The 20,814-nt window shown below is 42.9% G+C and overlaps 1 protein-coding gene across 1 annotated transcript in view; it reads left to right on the top strand.

Annotated features, from left to right (window-relative positions):
• The window catches only part of TRPM7 (transient receptor potential cation channel subfamily M member 7), a 177,420-nt gene that overhangs the window by 120,100 nt on the left and 36,506 nt on the right, over positions 1-20,814 (top strand). The window contains 2 exon segments of the mRNA XM_077473924.1: positions 4,212-4,921; positions 7,992-8,074. Coding sequence (XP_077330050.1) covers positions 4,212-4,921; positions 7,992-8,074 — 793 coding nt within the window.

Consider the following 20,814-nt stretch of genomic DNA (forward strand, 5'->3'; position numbering starts at 1 on the left):
TCTACTTGAAGGTGACTGCTCAAATTAAAAAAACAGATGTTTTGTTGTGTTGCCTGAATGTCCTAGAAAAAGGACAGGCAGCATCGAAATCTACTATTTCTAAATGGATTCAGCAAGTAACTGTTCAGACTTATGGTTTAAAGAGGAGGATTCCACCCTCTCAAATCAAAAGCGCACTCTACTAGGACTAGCTTCCATGGTTCAAATCTGCAAGGCCTCAACTTGGTCTTCAGCCAATACATTTAAGAGATTTTATCAGGTGAATGTAAAAAGGCATGAGGATATCGCCTTTGGGCGTAGTGTGCTGCAGGCAGCAGTATAAGTCCTTTAGTCTCATGTTGCCATAATTATGTTGCGTCTCCCTCCCCTCAGTTGGCATTGCTCTGGGACATCCCACATAGTAATTGGTAAAGCTCTGTGTCCCGTGATGTACTTCAAAGAAAAGGATTTTACAGGTAAGCTGTTATAAAAATCCTATTTTTCTTAATACTCTGATATTTGTCATCATTGCTTAATACGAGAAGGATACGGAAAATATCTTAACTGTGCAGTACAGGAAACAGGGAAAGTGTTCATAGAATCTGGGTTATAGGCTTGTAACTTCAGGTGACACGTGCAAGCTTTGAAGGACATGCCCACTGTGCACCTTCTCTGTACCCTACCCCATTCTGTGAATCCTCAGTTTTGTGCTAGTGCCCTAAGGTGAGGGACCTCTTCTCCATCACAGAGAAAGCACTATTGAATTAATTATTTTATTTATTTGTCCTAATTTATTTTATCTTCAGATTCTTAAATCTGTGCCTAACTGTTTTCTAATTTCACAAATAGAAGCAGTGGGAATTTCTTGTACAATTGCTCTGGGCACTGGATCCTGTATGGGCGCTCACTTTGGTGCTTAGTACGAAGCATGTAGTCAGCCACAGGGTGCTATACAGGTCTAAGGCCATGGTCCATCCCTATTGTACCTAGTCCCTAAAGGCCCCTTCGGGGGTATACCCACTGAGACAGGCAAAGACCTGGACTTTATATACAGTGTAGCGTCATGGACAGGTAAGACAGATTCACCCTGACCTTTACTGTAAATGGCTGATGCTATATTTGAATTGTATTCACTACAGAGTAAAGGTTCCAAATTTGACACGAAAACTCAATGACTCAGAGCATAGTCTCAGGTGGATGATCAGGCTTTACACTCCAGTACTGCCACTTCCACCTAGAACTTGTATATGGTACTCGGATGCTTCATCCTGCCATTTGGCCACAAGGATTCGATACAGGGTGGGATGGTTTACACCCGAGTTGCTGCATTTTTCTTTTGGTCTTGTCCTATATTCCACACCCTACTCTGAGTACCCCACAGGGAAATACCTTCACATTTAGCTATGACGGAGCACAAGTGTAAGAGAGACTTTGCAAAACCGAATGTGAACATTTGCGCTGTTGAAGGTCTCACAGCACTCTATCTGTATTGATTCATCCCCTGAACTGAAGCAGGAACTGACTCTATCATCAGTCTCTGCATCCGATTCTAGCTTTATTTTTTAGGCTAACTTTTTGCATCTATTTTACAGTTTCTAGAACAATTAACAGCTTTAGATAAAGAGAGTTAGGGGACTTTGGACTTTTTAGGCACCGTTAAGGCGAATATATGTTTTTATTACAAAAAAACATACACAATTTATTACAAATAATTAAAATTCACCACAATTAATAAAGATATAATGTAGTAATATCGCTACCATATCCAACCAATATTCATCAATGAGACTGCAAGGAATGTATACAACAACATTCCATCATCAATAGAAATTCATCTGTATGGTTGGAAGGCAATATCGCGATAACAAATCTGATGGCTCAACATGTTGCGCGTATCTAAAACGCTTCTTCAGGAGCTTTGCGTTAGAAAATTGTGGCTAACAGAGAAATAAAAATAATTAACAATCAATACATATGTTACAATCTTAACAAAAGATAAAAGACAAGCATTTGTGATGGCATAAAGATACAGCACTAAGGCGTAAGCGACACAACCAAAGGGCAAACAAAGGCACCTATGGGACACCCTGGGGGCGTGCGTAATAAAATGAACCAGATGGAAATACATAAAAATCGGCAGGACTAGATCTTAAAGTGTATGGCCACTGAAAGTAATATATTCAGCCTAAATTTATATAAAATAGGTCCAACTAGATATAATAATTAAAAAGAACGAAAAGAAAAAAACTGAGATTTGTATTAGTTACTAGAAAATTCACTGAAAATCATACAGCAAATGTTCATAAAAAATAAATATATATATGTATGACCTTTGAGGCGCATTTAAGATGTAGGTTAGCTGCGCAGGTCCTTCAATAAACTCCCTAAAAAATACCATACAGAGTATAATATATATATATATATATATATATATATATATATATATATATATATATATATATATATATATATATAATTATACTCTGTATGGTATATATATATTCATGATTACAAATACCAGATAGCAAAGGAGTATATATATATATATATTAAACAAAACTCACCATATACAATCCTGTCAACATTAAACGGGGAAGTATAAAGGACCAGAAACAGTCAAAGCCAAGCATGGGAGTGAAGGTGAGGGGAGATAGTAGCAGGCAATCTCCCACGTCAGGTATGATAGAGTAGAAGCAATCAGGCTCCCAATCCCACAAAGGGGACACAGTAATCAAGGTAATTTGGTATAGATTCTAAGGAAAGAAAGACAAGCAAATAATTGCAAAAAAATAACCATCAGCCCGCCAAGTAAATACAGCCAAATAGGCTAACATGGGGATGCATACTAACCTGTTAAATGAAGCCTGATCCCCTCAGATCCCAGCAACAGGGTATAAAGCACGGGTGTATAGTAGTAGCTCGGATAGCACACTCCACCAATGTGCTTATAAATGCGCACTTCCCTCCCATAGTCACGAATCAATGTGGCATCATCTAGACTGGCTGAAAGACATTGCGCATGCGCAGATCAAACCTTCGTCCAGCGCGCACAGCAATGCACTGACACGCACGGACAAGGTAGGAGCGGCAAGTGAAGTCTCGGTATCGGCCAACAAAGAGGGGAGGGTCTCCCTCTATCGGCCGACACAAGCATCACAGCGGCAAGATTGAAACATAGCATGTTGTGATGCTGGGCGGCTGCAAGGAGCCCAAATAAACCCTCCAATGGAAAATTGTTTTAGTAATGAAGACGAGGAGATTTGTATCTGTTATCTAATCAGGTTATACCAAATCAAGTATGCTCTGCATTTGTTGATAAACCAACATTTCTGAATTATGTCTGTGCAACATCAGCTTTGTCCCGAAAATAGGCACACCATTTTCCCTTATGGAATTGCCCTGTTTTTAGACCAGCAGCTAGTAAAACTTTAAGTGTGATTTTCATTGTTTTATTCCTAAATTTTTTTTAATTTTTATTTTTTGAGCATTATCCTGCTGAAGTGTATCTACAGTATGTGACTTGCTAGATTTCAGTCATGGTATTTCAATTTAGCTGTGATATTAACTCGACTGTTTACTAGGCAGATATTTAATTAAAATAATTATTTAAAACCTCTGTGGTTTCTTGTAATTAAAGGATAAGCTCATCTTTTGGAACGTGTTACATGTTCCACCCATATTTAGGATGGAAAATATAACATGTTCCAGCTCCTGCTGCACTCCCGCTCACAGGGCCAGTGTGACAGCAAGCAGAGGATCTTGTCCCTGCACCTGCTGTCACAATCCAAAAATGTGGGGCTCTGCCTACATGGCTGCATCATTCATTTACAGTTTCCTGTGAATGAATGAACTACATGTACTGTCCGCCTTCGGGGCAGAGTGTTGATGAGTATCTTTGTAGTTCATCCACAAGCCCTGCTTTTAAACTGACTGCCCTAAAGTACTGTATGTACAGGCTGAAAGCTGCAGGGCTTGTCTGCAGAAGCCTGACTTTGTATCCCTGATCCAACGATCACAGGTGCAATGCTTTCCAGGCTCCTGCAGGGAAAATTAGTAAATGCACATTTTTTTTTTTGCACACATATGTGTATTTTTTTTTTTTTTAACTTAGCCTTTATTATAGCTGGATGAACAATACTTAGAATAGGTTAAAAAAGCACCATTATAGCCATGATGTAAAGTTTAAACATACGATTTTTTTTTTGTATTGTAACACAGTTTTTGTTTTCTAGGGTGGAACAGATGTGTATACAGATTAAAGAGGTTGGAGATCGAGTAAACTACATTAAGCGTTCTTTGCACTCTTTGGATTCACAGATTGGACACTTGCAAGACCTTTCTGCTCTTACTGTGGATACCTTGAAAACTCTAACTGCACAGAAAGCGTCAGAAGCTAGCAAGGTCCATAATGAAATCACACGTGAACTAAGCATTTCCAAGCACTTGGGACAAACACTAGTGGATGATGGGCCACTCCGTACCTCTATGAGGAAGAAGCAGAGTATTGGCAATTTGTTTGGCTCTTCATTTCCACAGGGTAGCCCTGAGGCAAACAGTAATTTACTGTTCAATATATCTTTGAGGGATGAAAGAAATGTTTTGTATAAAAAAGTGACTGAAGACCCTTTCTTTTCACCTTGTAAAGAAAAACTTAATATTCCAGAGGCTGGTCCTTCTGGAGGTGCCTTAGTTTCTGCTGCGGAATGTCCTGTAGAACTGCCAAGCACACAGGGAGCCCTGTTGCTCATTGATAATCAGAATCCTGTCAACATCACCAGTAGTGTGCCAAGCTGTGTTTCACCCTCTGCTACGTTTTTTGTAAGCACACCAACCCAACCAAGTTCAAAAAATCAAGCCGATGTGGCATCAAAGTTGGAAAGGCCTCTTCAGGAGAAATCTGCTAAAGAAGCTGAAAATACAGTTGAATTTGGAGCTTTTGTTGGTGGGTATTTTTTTTTTTGGTTAAACCCTGAACTCCAGAGAGATGTAAAGAAGATCAAATATAGTTAAAGGGGTTGTAAACCCTTGTGTTTTTTACCTTAGTGCATCTTGTGCACGAAGGTCAAAAAAACACCTGCCAATGACTGCCCCGCCCCCCTGTTTTACTTACCTGAGCCCTGGAATTTCCCACGATGGAGACACGCTCTTCCTCTGACCGCGGTTCTCGGCTCTTGATTGGATAGATTGATAGCAGCGCAGGCATTGGCTCCCGCTGCTGTCAATCAAATCCAATGAGGTGGCGCCAGGGGGTGGGGCCAAGTCTATGGACGCAAATGCTGCCCAGAAGAGGATGATCGGGGCCACTCTGCAAAAGGAACTGCACAGTGGAGGTAAGTATGACATGTTTTTGTTTTTAAATTAAGCTTTACAATTGCTTTAATGAAGCAATGGTGATAAAACCCCCACTTAATCTCCTGCACAGAGGCACTTGCAGTAGTAGAAGGTTGGGCAGCCCTTTGAGCCCATCAAAACTGTTTCGCAATTGTGCTGTAAATAGCTTCTTAACTGATTACACAAGGAGAGAGTGTTGCCCTCATCACTCTTCTTCTACTGCTTTATTGTCCACTTATAGGCTCCTGACCAAGCTATTATCTTTATTTGTAATAAAGTAAAGCAAGCTCACCAACCTGACTGTGCTATCTAGGAAGAGTTCCTGTAATAGTTTCACTGCACACAATTAGAAATACTTTGGTGTATGTGTGTTTGTTTCTTAGGGTGTGAGTTTCTTTGAACTGTCTCTTTGCCATTCCATTAAAGCCTTTTATCTCAATTGTTTACAGTACAGGACATAGTTGATTCTGATGTATAAATTTGTGACTTCAGAAAGGAGAGGAAGTCAAGATTTCCAGCTCTTATAGCGGAGGTTCACACAAAAAGTGAACTTTCACTTTTTGGAACCCTCCCCCCCTCCGGTGTCACGTTTGGCACCTTTCGGGAGAGGGAGATGCAGATACCTGTATAATACAGGTATCTGCACCCACTGGCGGGAATAGACTCCCGCTGGAGTCACGCCCCTTTGCATCACCCCCGCTGTGTTCTGGGAAACACAGAGGGGACCAGTGAGGACGCAGAGCGCGACTCGCGCATGCACAGTAGGGAACCAGGAAGTGAAGCCCTTACCGAGGATGGCGGCAGGGGCAGCCAGAAGATGAGCAATTGCTCGGCTTCGGCTGCCAACATTGCAGGCACCCTGGACAGGTAAGTGTCTATTTATTAAAAGTCAGCAGCTGCAGTATTTGTAGCTGCTGGCTTTTAATATTTTTTTTTGAGTGGACCCCCGCTTTAAGGTGATAGTTCATAGTTAGGTTGCATCCAGTCCATCCAGTTCAACCATAAAAATAAATAAATAAAATAAAAAAATATCATACAATCCAATATACCCAATTCTATAACCACAGTTGATCAAGAGGAAGGCAAAAAACCCCAGCAGAGCATGCTCCAATTTCCTACAGCAGGGAAGCATAGTTAAATTTGTAAAATTATCTGATAATTGTAGGTATGTTCGCACTGCTATTACAACTCATTAAACATAAGAATGAAGAGTGTATTATTCCTTTCTATGGCTGGCCATACATTATATAATTTTCTTGTACCATTTTACTTTAGATTTACCAAAACCACATAATATGAGGTCAAACCTAAACGCTTTCAATTTGTATGCAGTCATGCAGGTCCTTGTACTACATTGAAGGTAAATCTAAAGGAAATTCAACAAGACAATTGTATAATGTATGGCCAGCTTACAGTGATTGTAATGTCTAGTTTAAAAAAAAAAAATGTTATACTTACCTGCTCTGTGCAGTGGTTTTGCACAGGGCAGCCCACATTCTCTTCTCTGGCCCCTCTTCTGTGCTCCTGTCCCATCCCTCCTGTAGAGTACTCCACAGCAAGCAGCTTTCTATGGGGGCAACTGAGCGGAGCTGCAGCTCCCTGTGTCTGTTCAGACACAAAGCTGCAGTTTGGTTCCACCCTCTCTCTCTCCTGATTAGATAACTGACAGCTGTGGGAGCCAGAAACTCTCCAATCAGGAGGAGAGTTTCGGATGGCCGTGAGACTTGTGGACATTGCTGGGACAGATGGGGCTCAAGTAAGTATTCGGGGGTGCTGGAAATGCTGCTACACAGAAAGCTTTTTATCTTAATGCATTAAGATAGTAACACGTTCTGCTTTTACAACTACTTTAAGTCTAGACCCCTCTCTGGACTACATGCTGTTTTTGGGTAACATCATGATGATTCTGGGCTGGATGTGTAATTTAAGTAAGCATGACTAGAATACATGGTGTCATCAGGGAGACTTTGGTACCTGAATACTTAAGAGACTGCTGAGCAAAACACCTATTTACCCATAAATAATTTCTCTATTTTAGAATGGGTTATTTACTCTTGCAAATTACATCCAGGCTGATCAGATAAGCCTACACTTTTGTAGAGGAGTAAGAGTAGCAAGATCTGAATACCTTTTGATGCTTTATGGTGCATTCACAATTGTAGTGCGTGACTCTGCGTGTCATCAGCTACGAGAACCCCAGCGGTGATTCCCACGATCAGCTGCATTTAGACAGCCCTGTTGAAAGCAATGGGAGGCTGCCGACTCTCACATTTAATTGCTCAAGCAGTAATCATACGCTGGTGATCCTACCAGAATGCATGCAGTCTGCATCCAGGGCCGGTCACTCGCATGTGATTGCTGCTTGAGCGATTACATGCAAGTGGGCATGATTATCTGTGAGAACTGGGCAGCCTCCCCTGGCTTTCAATGGGACTTCCTACTCGCAGCTATTTGCAGGAACCCCTATTAAGGTTCTCACAGCTGTTCACACACAGGGTGCATTTCCAGGTATGAAAGCACCCTTTCAATAATTTTCTAAATATACATTGTGTGAGGCCTGCCTTCGGGGTTTATGTTGTAATGTGTGCTTTAAAGACAGATGTAAATAAATATTTGCATAGATTTTAAGTAGATCCATAGGTGTTACTGTGTGTCTGAACTGGAATATATATATTTTTTAGGTCATAGAGATAGTATAATGCTTCAAAAACAACAGAAGAAATCAGAACCCCAAAGTAAAGGAGACATAACCCCAGCCGAAATGGTAAACTGCAAGCTTGTTTATTATTCAAGTGCTGAAATGACCTGTGACACCCACATTCAGGGACCACTGAACATGACAAAAGTCCACAAACACTACAACAATCTTGGGCATGTTTTACCTGTTTACAAATGATGTTTGCTGGATATTTGCTGCTGTTTTTTATATAAATGCTTGCCGATTCCTGTTTTTCAGGTCCTTTGACTTAACGTGAACCTATAAATAAGCCACAGTTGCAGTCAGTGGATTTGATTTAAATCAAGTCAATTTAAATCACTAGTAAAAAGTCTTGATTTAAATCATAATTTTTAATCAGCAACTGTCATCTCTGTCCCACAGCGGCTCCTCCGCTGTTTACTCACCGACAGTCCGATTCACTTTAATGGGATGGCTGGTGATGTGGCAGTGACACAACAAGGTGAGGGACCTGGCAGCAGCAGGTGAGTGGCTGCCGCTAACAGGTGCTGCCACAATGCATCTGAAATGACAGGTGCTCTTTAAATGGAAGGACTTATTCTTGCTGGTAGTTAGAATCTTTAATATTTGCCAACAAAATTAAGGTTTCCTATTTAGAATAATAAGCTGCCAGGTTAGTAAAACAGTAATATCAGAATCAATTCAATCATACGGTTTGTCATGTATATAGATTTAAAAAGCAATGGGATAAAAGCATATTACTGAACTTTGTTTTATCTTTGAGTTTACCAAAAATGTAAATATTGCAGAATATATACAGCCTCATGATACATAACTAAGCTCCATTTCATGCTGAATAAACTAAATTATTAATGTATCTTAAATAGAAAATTATCTTTAGATAGATTTTTACACCAAAAGCATTTTAATAAAATAAATTTGATAAAAATCAAAAGAAATCTGATTTTAAATGAAAAAAAGCAGATTCTTTTTTTTTCTTTTTTGAATCATGGATTTTTATCCACCCTGGTTGCAGTGCCAAAAGTTGACTACTACTTCACCCAAATTGTAGCATCAGGAATCGGATGTCTTAGCCTAGGTTCATACTGTGAATCACACAGGAATGTGCTCCGCATTCCTGTACAACTGACATGCGATTCATTGCAAGCAATGTGAGCCCATTAATTTTGCATGCACTGCTTTTGGAAACATACTGCAAATGGATTGCATGGTACTTTTGTACCATGTGATCTGGTGCAGGCAACTGATCGCGATCATCCCAGTCATCAAGTGATATAAATGCACACTCACCAGATCTTAAGACCCAATTATCATGGACAAAAGTGCATTCAACTCCTCTGCAAAATGACAGGATCCCTCTGGGTAAAGTTGAATTTAATCAAAATTAGGATTATGAAAACAGAGGACATTCCCATAGTGTAGAAATCTCCTTTATTAAAAAACAAACTAAAAACAACGAACATAAAAGTCAACAACATAACTCGTAAAAAACGCTGTCTGTCCATGAGTCGACACCATGTGTCGTCAGTACGCAAAGCTCCGCTCTACATGTTTTAGCCTATGGGACGTCATCGGATGCTGTGTGTGTGTGTGTTGATGGCTTAGATCTTCCTTAAAAGAATCCTTGGCATTTAATCCACCCCTTTGTTTTATTAATTTTTTTTCTTGATAACATGCTATATTCATTGATTTGAGGTCTGGTAATATACAACGTAAATAGGAGAACATATACACAATAATAGTTGAGATTTGTATATTGTATTATGTATGTCTGCACATAAATGTGGTTTTTAATATCTGTGCTTAAACACTTGCCACCCAAGCCTATTCTGGCACTTTTCTCCTACATCTAAAAATCATCATTTTTTTGCTAGAAAATTGCTCAGAACCCCCAAATTATATAATATATCATTTATATATTTTTTTGTTAGCAGAAACCCTAGGGTATAAAATTTTTCAAACGCAATTTATTTATTTTTTTGTTTTTATAATGTGAAAGATGTTATGCCAAGTAAATACATGTCATGTTTTAAAATTGCACACGCTTGTGGAATGACGCCAATCTTTGGTACTTAGGCAACATTGTAACATTTTTTACAGGTTTAAAGTTAAATGAGGTCTAGTGCTACAATTATTGCTCTCACTCTAACTATTTCAACAGTACCTCACATGTGTGGTTTGAATTCCATTTACATGTGCAGGTGCGACCTACGCATGCGATGAGTACGAGGGGATGGAGGCTCTTTAAATTATTATAATTTTTTTACATTTTCCCTTAAATTCTTTTTTATTTACATTTTTTATCACTTTTATTTCTATTACAAGGAATGTAAACATCTCTTGTAATAGGAATAGTGGACGACAGGTCCTCTTTACTGAGAGATCTGGGGTCTATAAGTCCCCACATCTCTCCGCTGTGCTGCCAAGTCTGAGATTAAAAAAAAAAATTGATCTTTGGCTTTCCAGCAGAAAAAAAATGCAGCAGTGTTTACATGTGCTGAAGCTGGAAGTAACATCATAGAGATGGCCAGGGACCATCCTGCAGCTGCAGGCATCATTCAGATATCTCCACTTCAAGTCCCCAACGTCCTATGACGTCAACCCAGGAAAGTGGTTAATAATAATTTTGGTTTGCGAATACTAGAGATTATATACGCCATAATGGCTGAGATCATATAGACTAATTACACATAAGCATAGTTTAACCACGTAAGGATTTGCCCCCTTAATGACCAGGCCACTTTTTGCGATGCCGCACTTTGTCGCTTTAACTGATGATTGCGTGGCTTTGCGACGCTGTACCCAAGCAAAATGAACGTCCTTTTTATCCCACATATAGAGCTTTTCTTTTGGTGGTATTTGTTCACCTCTGCAGTTTTTATTTTTTGCCCTATAAACAGAGTGCCAATTTTCAAGAAAAAAAACATTTTTACTTTTTGCTATAATATCCAAAAATCGGTGTAGGACAATATGTATTCTACATATTTTTGGTAAAAAGAAAATCATAATAAGCATATAGTGATTGGTTTGTGCAAAAGTTATAGCGTCTGCAAAATAGGAATTAGAATTGTTGGCTTTTTGATTTATATATTGTTTACTAGTAATGGCGGTGATCAGCGATTTTATTTTTTATTTTTTTGTTTTTTTTGCAACATTGCGACAGACAGATTGAACACCTTTTTTCTGATCATTGACAATTATACAGTGATCTATGCAATAAAATGCCCTGATTACTGTGTAAATCACTGGCAGGGAAGGGGTTAAATGTGTTCCCTCATGTGTGTTTCTAACTGTGGGGGGGTGAGACTGACAGGAGGAGGAGACAGATCGCTGTTCCTAATTACAAGGAACAGCAGATCTGTCTCTCATCTTCTGTCAGAACGGGAATTTGTGTGTTTAGGACACCCCAGCCAAGGGCATCTAATCCTCCGCTGTACAGCGGGCACACGCACGCCTGCTATGGCTCTTAAAGGAGCCGGTGTAGAAGTCCGGTGATTCACGGGAATTAGCTGACCAATTTAGGTTGTAGGAGGGCACAAAATAAAGGGGCTGGACTAAATTTTGGGGGATTCTTTTAAGGAAATATGAGCCGTCAGCATGCACAGCCCTCAAAGACGTCCCAGAAACACTTTGGGCGAAGCTTTGCATGCTGATGGCACGCGGCTAACTCACAGTGGCAGTGCTTTATATGACTTATGCCGTCAGCTTTTATGTTCTCAATAGCTTGTTTTTTCATAAAAAAGATTGCTACATTATAAGTGTGTTCCCTCCTTTTTCATAATCCTAATTTTGGGGAGAGTCAACTTTCCCCGGTGGGATTATTTCATCTTGTTGAGCATTTAAAAATGCTTTTTGACCTCAAAGATAGAAAATCAGCGGGTATTTCTAAATTGGTAGAAACAACCTGAAACCATATTCTACGCTTTGTTTTGATTTATTATAAGTGTATAAGTTCACATTAAAAGCTCACAAAAGGTTAGGGATAGCTTGTCTTAAAGTTGAACTGTTGGCTAAGAATAATGTTTAATGTCTATAGTCTGGGAACAGGCGCACTTAAAAAGTCCAAAGCCAACTCAGATGCTTTGGATCCTCCATGTGGGGGCAAGTACAGGCATGGTTTAATATTCAATCTGTTGGGTTTCTAAGCCAGATATTCACAAAAAATTGCATAATTCGAATCCATAATTCTAACTTTGAGTACATCCTGTCCTTGGAATTCATAAAGAGTGTCATAGAAACTGCTCAGAAACTTGCCTCACGGTATTGCAACAAATGGCATATTGTACCACAGATTGGTGTACATGTTGGTGAGGTTTTGTAAGTCTGACAGAACTGTTGCAAGCATCTTTCCTGCGAAGTGGTGGAGTTTTACAGAGACATAAGCTGTTTGGAAAAGTTAGGCGAATAATGGAAGCGTTTCAAATATTAGTTACAGAGAAATGGAAAGACAAATTTTCTCTTATATTCACCGACTGACACAGCTCCTCTCTTAGCCATTGGATTTTTTGCCTTATTACTAGGAGATACTAGGCATTAGCTGTAACACAAAACCCTCAGAACTCTTAGTTCCGCCCAGGGGGTGGTCCCTTGGGCAACAACCCTCCAGTCTGCCAGACAGACCTCCGTTTTATTTTGCCTAGTGAAGGAAAAGGACCTAGGAACCCTGCGGGCCCATCAGTCTGTGCTTTTTTTATGCAGAAGCGTGATTTTTGCGCAAGATGATCCTGTGATCTACTATCAACAGCCAGCTGGATACCCTTATCCATGTAGTCTCCCCAGTCATTGAACGTGTGCAGGCTGCAGTTGCGCGCTCGGCAGGCCACAACGAAACCTCAGCCCCAGAGGTGTTCGGTGAGCTTTTATGCTCCGGAGCATACATATGACAGGGCTGTTGATGTCTGCGTCACAGTATGCCGGGCCAGCAGCCACCCTGTACTGATCAGTGAGTGGGTCTGTGATGGAATGTCTCCCAGCTCTTCAGGAATGGTAAGTACAGCTCTCCCTGCCTCGGCGGGGCTGAGAAGCTGGGCATTCCCTGGGAGGTCGATTCGGGGGTCCCTCACCTCACTCTCTTCTCTCCCCTGTCCCTATCTCCCCCCCCCTCTGGGGAGATGCTGCATGTGGCTGCTGAGCGGTGTGTGTGTGTGCCTATACAGGGGCTCTGCGGGGGGCTGTCACCTGGGTTGGGGGGCTGCGCTGTCTAGCGGTGTCCTGGGTCCTGTTCTTCATGCCCCTGGAAGGTGTCTGTGAGGTTTTGCTGTCTTGTACGGCGCTGTGTTCACTGCTATCGTTTTCTTCATGTACCTCATAGAGCTGCTTGGCGGGCATTTTAGGTGTGGGCAAGGGCAGCATGCTTTCCTGGGGTTCAGCGGCCATTTTCTTAGCGATCTCCTATACAGGACACTGGCAGCCATTTTCTGGAAGCCTGAACAGTGTTTTTCTAGCAGCAGCATGTGCGCTCTCAGCCATTTTCCCTGTTTTTATGTCTTTGTACTGGTTGCTGGGCGGTCATTTTATTGAAGCCTGAGCACATTTCAGAGCGGTTTGGCGCCATTTGCAGTGGCTACCACTGACATAGCTTTTGTTTCCTCTGCACCTGGGAGCCCACAGGCACTACATGCACTTCTTGTGGGATAGCCAGAACTCCTCAGGGTGGTGAGTCCAGCGGAAAGAGCCCATCAGCCAGCGGGACCAAGGAGGGTGAGACTGTCACTGTCCTAAGTCCCCTTCGGGTGGCAGACCGGGTAGGGCCAGCATGGCTTCAGAAACTGGTGTTTCTTCACCTGAAATCCAGGCAATTGCAACCGTGTCACCTGCAGACTGCGCAGTGCCCATGGACACCCTGACGGCGGTCCTCAATTAGTTTGTTGCCAAGATAGAAAGCGGTGCGTGGGAAGAAAGGTGCACTAAATCCCCCCCCGTCCTCTGGGAAGAGCTCTGACACAGACTCGGGTCCTGCTGAGGCTGGTGACCCCTGTTCTGTCTTGTCAGATGACGCTGACCAGGACCATTCAGACAGTGAGGATGAGTCCCCATCCGGGTCCGTGCGCGACAAGGCGCTATTTGGAGCACTTATCACAGCTGTGCGTGACACCCTGAAGATGCAGGAGCCAACAGATCCCGCTGCTGATATAACGGCCCCTTTTGGGTCCCACAAGCCAGCACGTTCACCTAAGGTGTTCCTGTATCTGACTTATTTTGACAAGTTTATTTACAAGGAATGGGGTCGCCCGCAACGGACCTTTTTGGTCCCCAAATACATGGCGGTGTGTTACCCTTTTGAGGAGAGCCTTCTCAAAAAATAGTCGGCTCCTCCGGTTGTGGACCCCCCAGTATCCAAGTTAAACAAAGTAACCACGATCCCGGTAGAGGGGACTCCTTCATTCAAGGATCCCACGGACAGGAAGGCCGAGGCAATGACTCGTTCTTGTTTACAGTTGTGGGGTCAGCCGTGCGACCAGTACTGGCATCCACACTTGTGTCGCAGACACTGAGTGGGCAAAGCTTTTGCACAGCGAATTGGGAGAGCAACAGGCTTCTCTTGTCTGTGTGGAACTAGCAGACCAACTAGTGCAAGGCCTTGAGGCGCCTGATTTGGCTAAAATGCTGGTCTGCTGACCAGGTATCCAAAAAAGCCCTGACGGATCTTCCCTCCCTTGACGACCGGCTCTTTGGAGCCTCCTTGGATGACATTATTAAAAATACAACCGGTTGTAAGAGTACCCTACTCCCACAGGCCAGGAAGGCTAAGGAGCCACGCCGTAGGCAAGGGCCCTCTCTTTCCGCTCACAAGCGGCTTTTTCGTCCGCCCGGAGCTTCGACAAAATGTCCCCAGGACGACCACAGATGGTCAGAAACGTCCCTGGAACCGCAAGCCTTTGAATAAAAGTGCTACCGCATGAAGGTTTGCCCGTGGGGGGGTCGCCTTCGGGAGTTTGCAGCCCAATGATCCTCTCTGTTATCCGACCAATGGATCTGTGATCTGATTTCCACAGGCTACCAGATAGTTTCTCTCTTGGCCGCCAAACAGATTCTTCCCCTCCAGCATACCCGTATCCCTGGCTCGCCAGGAGGCCCTCTTGGGACAGTAAGGGACCTGCTGAATCACGGGGTAGTTGTACCGGTACCGGAATCTGAGCGCTTCCAGGGATTTTACTCAAATCTGTTTGTGGTTCCCTAGAAGGAAGGGGTACATCTAATCTTGGACCTAAAAGCCCTCAATCACTTTGTAAAAGTGCAGAGGTTCAGAATGGAATCAGTTCGCTCAGTAGTCGCTGCACGCCATCAAGGGGACTTCCTGGTGTCCTTAGACATCCAGGATGCATACCCGCACATACCCATATGCCTTTGGCATCAAAAATTTCTGCGGTTTGCAGTCGAGGAGGCCCACTACCAGTTTGTGGCTATTCCTTTTGGTCTGGCATCAGCCCCCCGAGTCTTTACCAAGGTTACATAGTTACACAGTTAGTCAGGTTGAAAACAGACACATGTTCGTCCAGTTCAACCACAAAAAAAATACAAAAATAATATCCTACAATCCCATATACCCAATTCTATACCCACAGTTGATCCAGAGGAAGGCAAAAAACCCCAGAATAACATGATCCAATTTTCTAAAGCAGGGGAAAAAAATCCCTTCCTGATCCCCCGAGAGGCAATCGGATTTTCCCCAGATCAACTTTACCTATAAATGTCAGTACCCAGTTATATTATGTACACTTTGGAAATAATCCAGGCCCTTCTTGAAGCAATCCACTGAGCTGGCCATAACCACCTCTGCAGGGAGTCTATTCCAAATTTTCACAGCTCTTACTGTGAAGAAACCTTTCCGTATTTGGAGATTAAATCTCTTTTCCTCTAGACGTAAAGAGTGCCCCCTTGTCCTCTTTGTTGACTGTAAAGTGAATAACTCAACACCAAGTTCACTATATGGACATACATTATATATTTGTACATGTTGATCATATCCCCCCTTAATCTCCTCTTATCAAGAGTGAATAAATTCAGTTCCTCTAATCTTTCCTCATAGCTCCATGCCTCTTATCAGTTTGGTTGGCCTTCTCTTCACTTTCTCTAGTTCCCCAATATCCTTTTTGAGAACTGGTGCCCAAAACTGAACTGCATATTCCAGATGAGGTCTTACTAATGATTTGAACAGGGGCAAAATTATATCTCTCTCTGGAGTCCATACCTCTCTTAATACAGGAAAGGACTTTGCTTGCTTTGGAAACCGCAGCTTGGCATTGCATGTTATTATTGACGTTGTGATCTACCAAAACCCCCAGATCCTTCTCCACTATGGATTCCCTCAGTTGTACTCCCCCTAGCATGTATGATGCATGCACATTCTTAGCCCCCAAGTGCATAACTTTACATTTCTCAACATTAAACCTCATCTGCCACATAGTCGCCCAATTAAACCGAGCATTGAGGTCGGCTTGTAAATTGGAGACATCCTGTAAGGAGGTTACTCCACTGCATAGCTTGGTGTCATCTGCAAAGATGGAAATGTTACTTTTGATCCCAGACCCAATATAATTTATAAAGATATTAAAAAGTAAGGGTCCCAGCACTGAACCTTGGGGTACACCACTGATAACCTTAGACCATTTAGAGTAAGAATCATTAACCACGACTCTCTGAATTCTGTCTTTTAGCCAGTTTTCTATCCATTTACAAACTGATATTTCCAAACCTGTAGACTTTACCTTACACATGAGCCGTGTGTGTGGAACTGTATTGAACGCTTTTGCAAAATCCAAGTATACCATGTCCACCGCCACCCCTCTGTCCAAGGTTTTACTTACCACCTCATAAAAAGAAATCAGGTTTGTCTGACAACTTCTGTCTTTCATGAATCCATGCTGTCTGTTGCTTAAAATATTTTTTTCCTGCAAGAACTCATCTATGTGGTCTTTTATTAATCCCTCCAGTATCTTCCCAACTATAGAAGTTAAACTAACAGGTCTAAAGTTACTTGGTAAAGACTTTGTTCCCTTTTTAAATATAGGCACCACATTGGCCCTGCGCCAATCTAGTGGTGCTATTCCTGTTATTAATGATTCCCTAAAAATTTGATACTTTGAAATGGCTTTGAAATCGAAAATGAGATACTTTGAAATGGCTTTGAAATTACAGAGCTCAATTCTTTTATGATCTGTGGGTGGATGCCATCAGGTCCAGGTGCTTTATCCACCTTTTATTCTGTCCAAATATTTCTAGACCATGTCACTTTTGAGCCATTGTGGATTTGGGGCTGCGTCATTACCACCCCCATTATGCACATGAGCTCCCCAATGCTCCTTTGTATACACAGAGCTGAAGAAAGTATTTAATAAGTTAGCCTTCTCTTTGTCCCCAGTCACCCACTCCAGATTATTTTGTAAAAGGCCTACATGCTCAGACTTGACCTTTTTACTATTAATATATTTGAAGAATTTTTGGGGGTTTGTCCTACTATCTTTTGCAATCTGTCTTTCATTTAGAATTTTTGCATCCTTGATTTCCTTTTTACATATTCTGTTATATTCTTTGTAACATTTAAATGACACTAGCGTTCCTTCATTTGTATATTTTTTTAAAGCTCTTTTTTTATAGTTTATAGCTTTTTTAACTTTGGCCATGAGCCACATCGGTTTTATTTTTAGCCTTTTAAACGTATTGCCCATGGGAATATACTTTGCCGTGAGATCACAAACAGTCTTTTTGAAGAATTCCCATTTCTGTTCTGTGTCCATTGATGCCAACATTCTCTCCCAGTCTAGGTCCTGGAGAGCAGCCCTCATCCTTGAAAAATTTGCTCTCTTGAAATTAAGTGTTTTTATCTTCCCCGTATGTGATTTTTGCTTACAGCTAACATCAAATGAAATCATGTTATGGTCACTGCTACCCAGGTGTTCCTTTATTTGAACATTAGTAATATTTGGCTCCAGTTTTGGTGTTGCTATGGCATCATGGGATCGTGATTGTGAGATACCTAGACGATCTCCTCCTGAGGACATCTTTCACCTCAGAATTGGAGGAGGATGTGGCGATCACCATGCAGACCCTGCAAGAATTTGGGTGGCTGTTGAACTTAAAGAAGTCAGTGATTGTACCGACCCAGTGCTTGTAATACCTAGGCTTGCTGCTGGACTCCATGGAAGCTAGAGTGTTTCTCCCTTCAGACAAACTGCAGACTCCCAGATCTGCGGTAAAACTGCTTATGAACCGCAAATGGTCGTCGCTCCAGTTTTGCATGGGAGTACTGTGACTCATGGTAGCCTCCTTTGAGGCAGTACCTTATGCCCAGTTCCACACCAGAGTCCTGCAGAAGTAGCTTTTGTCAAAATGGGACAAATCTCAGTTGTCCCTGGATCGAGAGATCCAGGTGAGCCAATCAGTCAGAGACTCGCTGATCTGGTGGTTGAGGTCCCGGGTGATTCAATACGGAAAATCGTTCCTACCTCTGACGTGGACAGTGATCACAATGGACACCAGTCTAATCGGCTGGGGTAGAGTGATGGGGTTGTCAGCTCAGGGCCTCTGGTTGATGGAAGAATCCGAGTTGCTGATCAATCTGCTCGACTTGAGAGCAATCGGGCTGTGCCTCTCCACATGGTCGATGAGACTACAAGGGCGTCCGATCAGGATCCAATCAGACAATGCCACTGCGGTGGCATACGTCAATCACCAAGGGGGAACAAGAAGCTCAGCCGCTGCACGGAAGGTCGCTCACATACTTCGGTGGGCAGAGCGACATGTACCGGCCCTGTCGACCATTTACATCCCGGGAGTGGAGAACTGGCAGGCGGACTATCTGAGTCGACATATGCTGGACTCAGGAGAATGGGCGTTGCATCCGGAGATATTCAGGTTACTGTGCCTGAAGTGGGGGCACACCAGACCTGGATTTTCTGGCCACCCGTCTCAATCGGAAGGTGCCAAGATCCGTGTCCAGGACAAGAAAACCGCGGGAAGACGCATTGGATGTGCTGGTGGCTCCGTAGGATCTGTACCAGCTGATTTACGCCTTTCCTCCACTGAAACTGTTGCCATGACTGCTTCGCAGAGTGGAAGCCAAGGGGATCCCAGTGATACTGGTTGCCCCAGATTGGCCTCAGCGTCCTTGGTACGCAGACCTGGTGCGTCTGGTGGCAGACGCTCCCTGGCGACTGTCGTTGCGTGAGGACCTTCTGTTTCAAGGTCAGATTCTCCATCCTGCTTTACCATTGCTGGCTTTAACGGCATGGCTATTGAGAGCTAGGTGTTGAACCGGGGTCTGTCGGACACGGTGATCCCAACTATGTTAAGAGCATGAAAATTTTCTTCCTGGAAGGCCTATATCTCCATGTGTGAGGAGAAAGGATAGCATCCGCGCTCCTTTTCTATATCCAGGATCCTGCTGTTAATTCGGAAAGAGTAGACCAGAAATTGTCGCAAAGCACCATTAAGGGGCACATTTCAGCCTTGGCTGTCTTTTTTCAGCGACCCCTGGTGTCTCACTCATTAGTGATTACCTTCATTCAGGGGATACGACATGTAGTCCCTCCGGTCCGTCCACCGTTACCCCCTTGGAATTTGAACCCGGTGTTGTCAGCGCTTCAAAAACTGTCATTTGAAAACATCAGGTAGATTCCCCTGTTGACTCTTTCCCAGAAAGTGGTCTTTCTAGTGGCCATCACATCGGCCAGGAGGGTTTCAGAACTGGCGGTCTTGTCTTGCAAGTCGCCCTATCTGGTTATCCACAAGGATATGGTGGTGTTGCGTCCGCAACCGTCTTTTCTACCAAAGGTGGTCTCGGGTTTTCACATTAATGAAGACATTGTGTTACCATCTCTCTGTCCTAGGCCGAAACACCCCAAGGAGGTGGCCCTTCATGCTCTGGACGGGGTTCGGGCTCTGAAGGTGTATTTGTCTGCTACTGCTCCCTTTCGGAAGTCAGACTCACTGTTTCAGTGGCTGTTCCCAAAAAAGGCATGGCGGTCTCGTCGGCCACCATTTCCAGGTGGATCAGACAGATTGTAGTACAAGCCTATGCCTTGAAGGGGCAGGGGCCCCCCTTTCCGGTCACTGCCCACTCCACAAGGGCAATTGGAACGTCTTGGGCCTTCTGACACCAAGCGTCTGTCACTCAGGTGTGTAAAGCGGCGATCTGGTCGTCTGTCCACACGTTTACCAAGTTCTACAAGGTACACGTCAGTGCATCGGCTGATGCTTGTTTTGGCTGCAAAGTTTTTCAGGCAGCCGTATAGATGCAAATGAATATGCAATATATATTTCCCTTTTTCCTGGTTTTTCAATAAAAACACAGTACCTTTAAGTTAATGCGCTGTTGCACTACATTCCGCAGTTTTTGGTGCGGTTATGGGTAGTCGCTCCTGTTGAGGGTACCCTGGTTTTTGTGGTTGTTTTTCCCACGCACTGTTGTTTTTGTGGGTAAAGTTTCACTAGTTCCCACTTGCGATGGTGGATGAAATTTCTATGCTCTTTTCCCACCCCTCGTTTGGCACTGCTTGGGGTTGTCCCAATGGCTAAGAGAGGAGCTATGTCGGTCAGTGAATATAAGAGAAAATAGGATTTTTTGTACTCACGGTAAAATCCTTGTCTCTGTAATTCACCGACTGACACAGCACCCGCCCCTGCTTTTTATCTTCGTTATACTGCTTGTTGACGTACTGAGGTCTATCTGGCAGACTGGAGGGTTTTTGCCCAAGGGACCACGCCCTGGGCAGAACTAAGAGTTCTGAGTGTTGTGTTACAACTAATGCCTAGTATCTCCTAGTAATAGGGCAAACAACCCAATGGCTAAGAAAAGAGCTGTGTCG

Source organism: Lithobates pipiens, unplaced genomic scaffold, assembly GCF_037356315.1.
Source record: "Lithobates pipiens isolate NorthernLeopardFrog02 unplaced genomic scaffold, aLitPip1_a1.2 Scaffold_8, whole genome shotgun sequence".
Classification (NCBI taxonomy): Eukaryota; Metazoa; Chordata; class Amphibia; order Anura; family Ranidae; genus Lithobates; species Lithobates pipiens.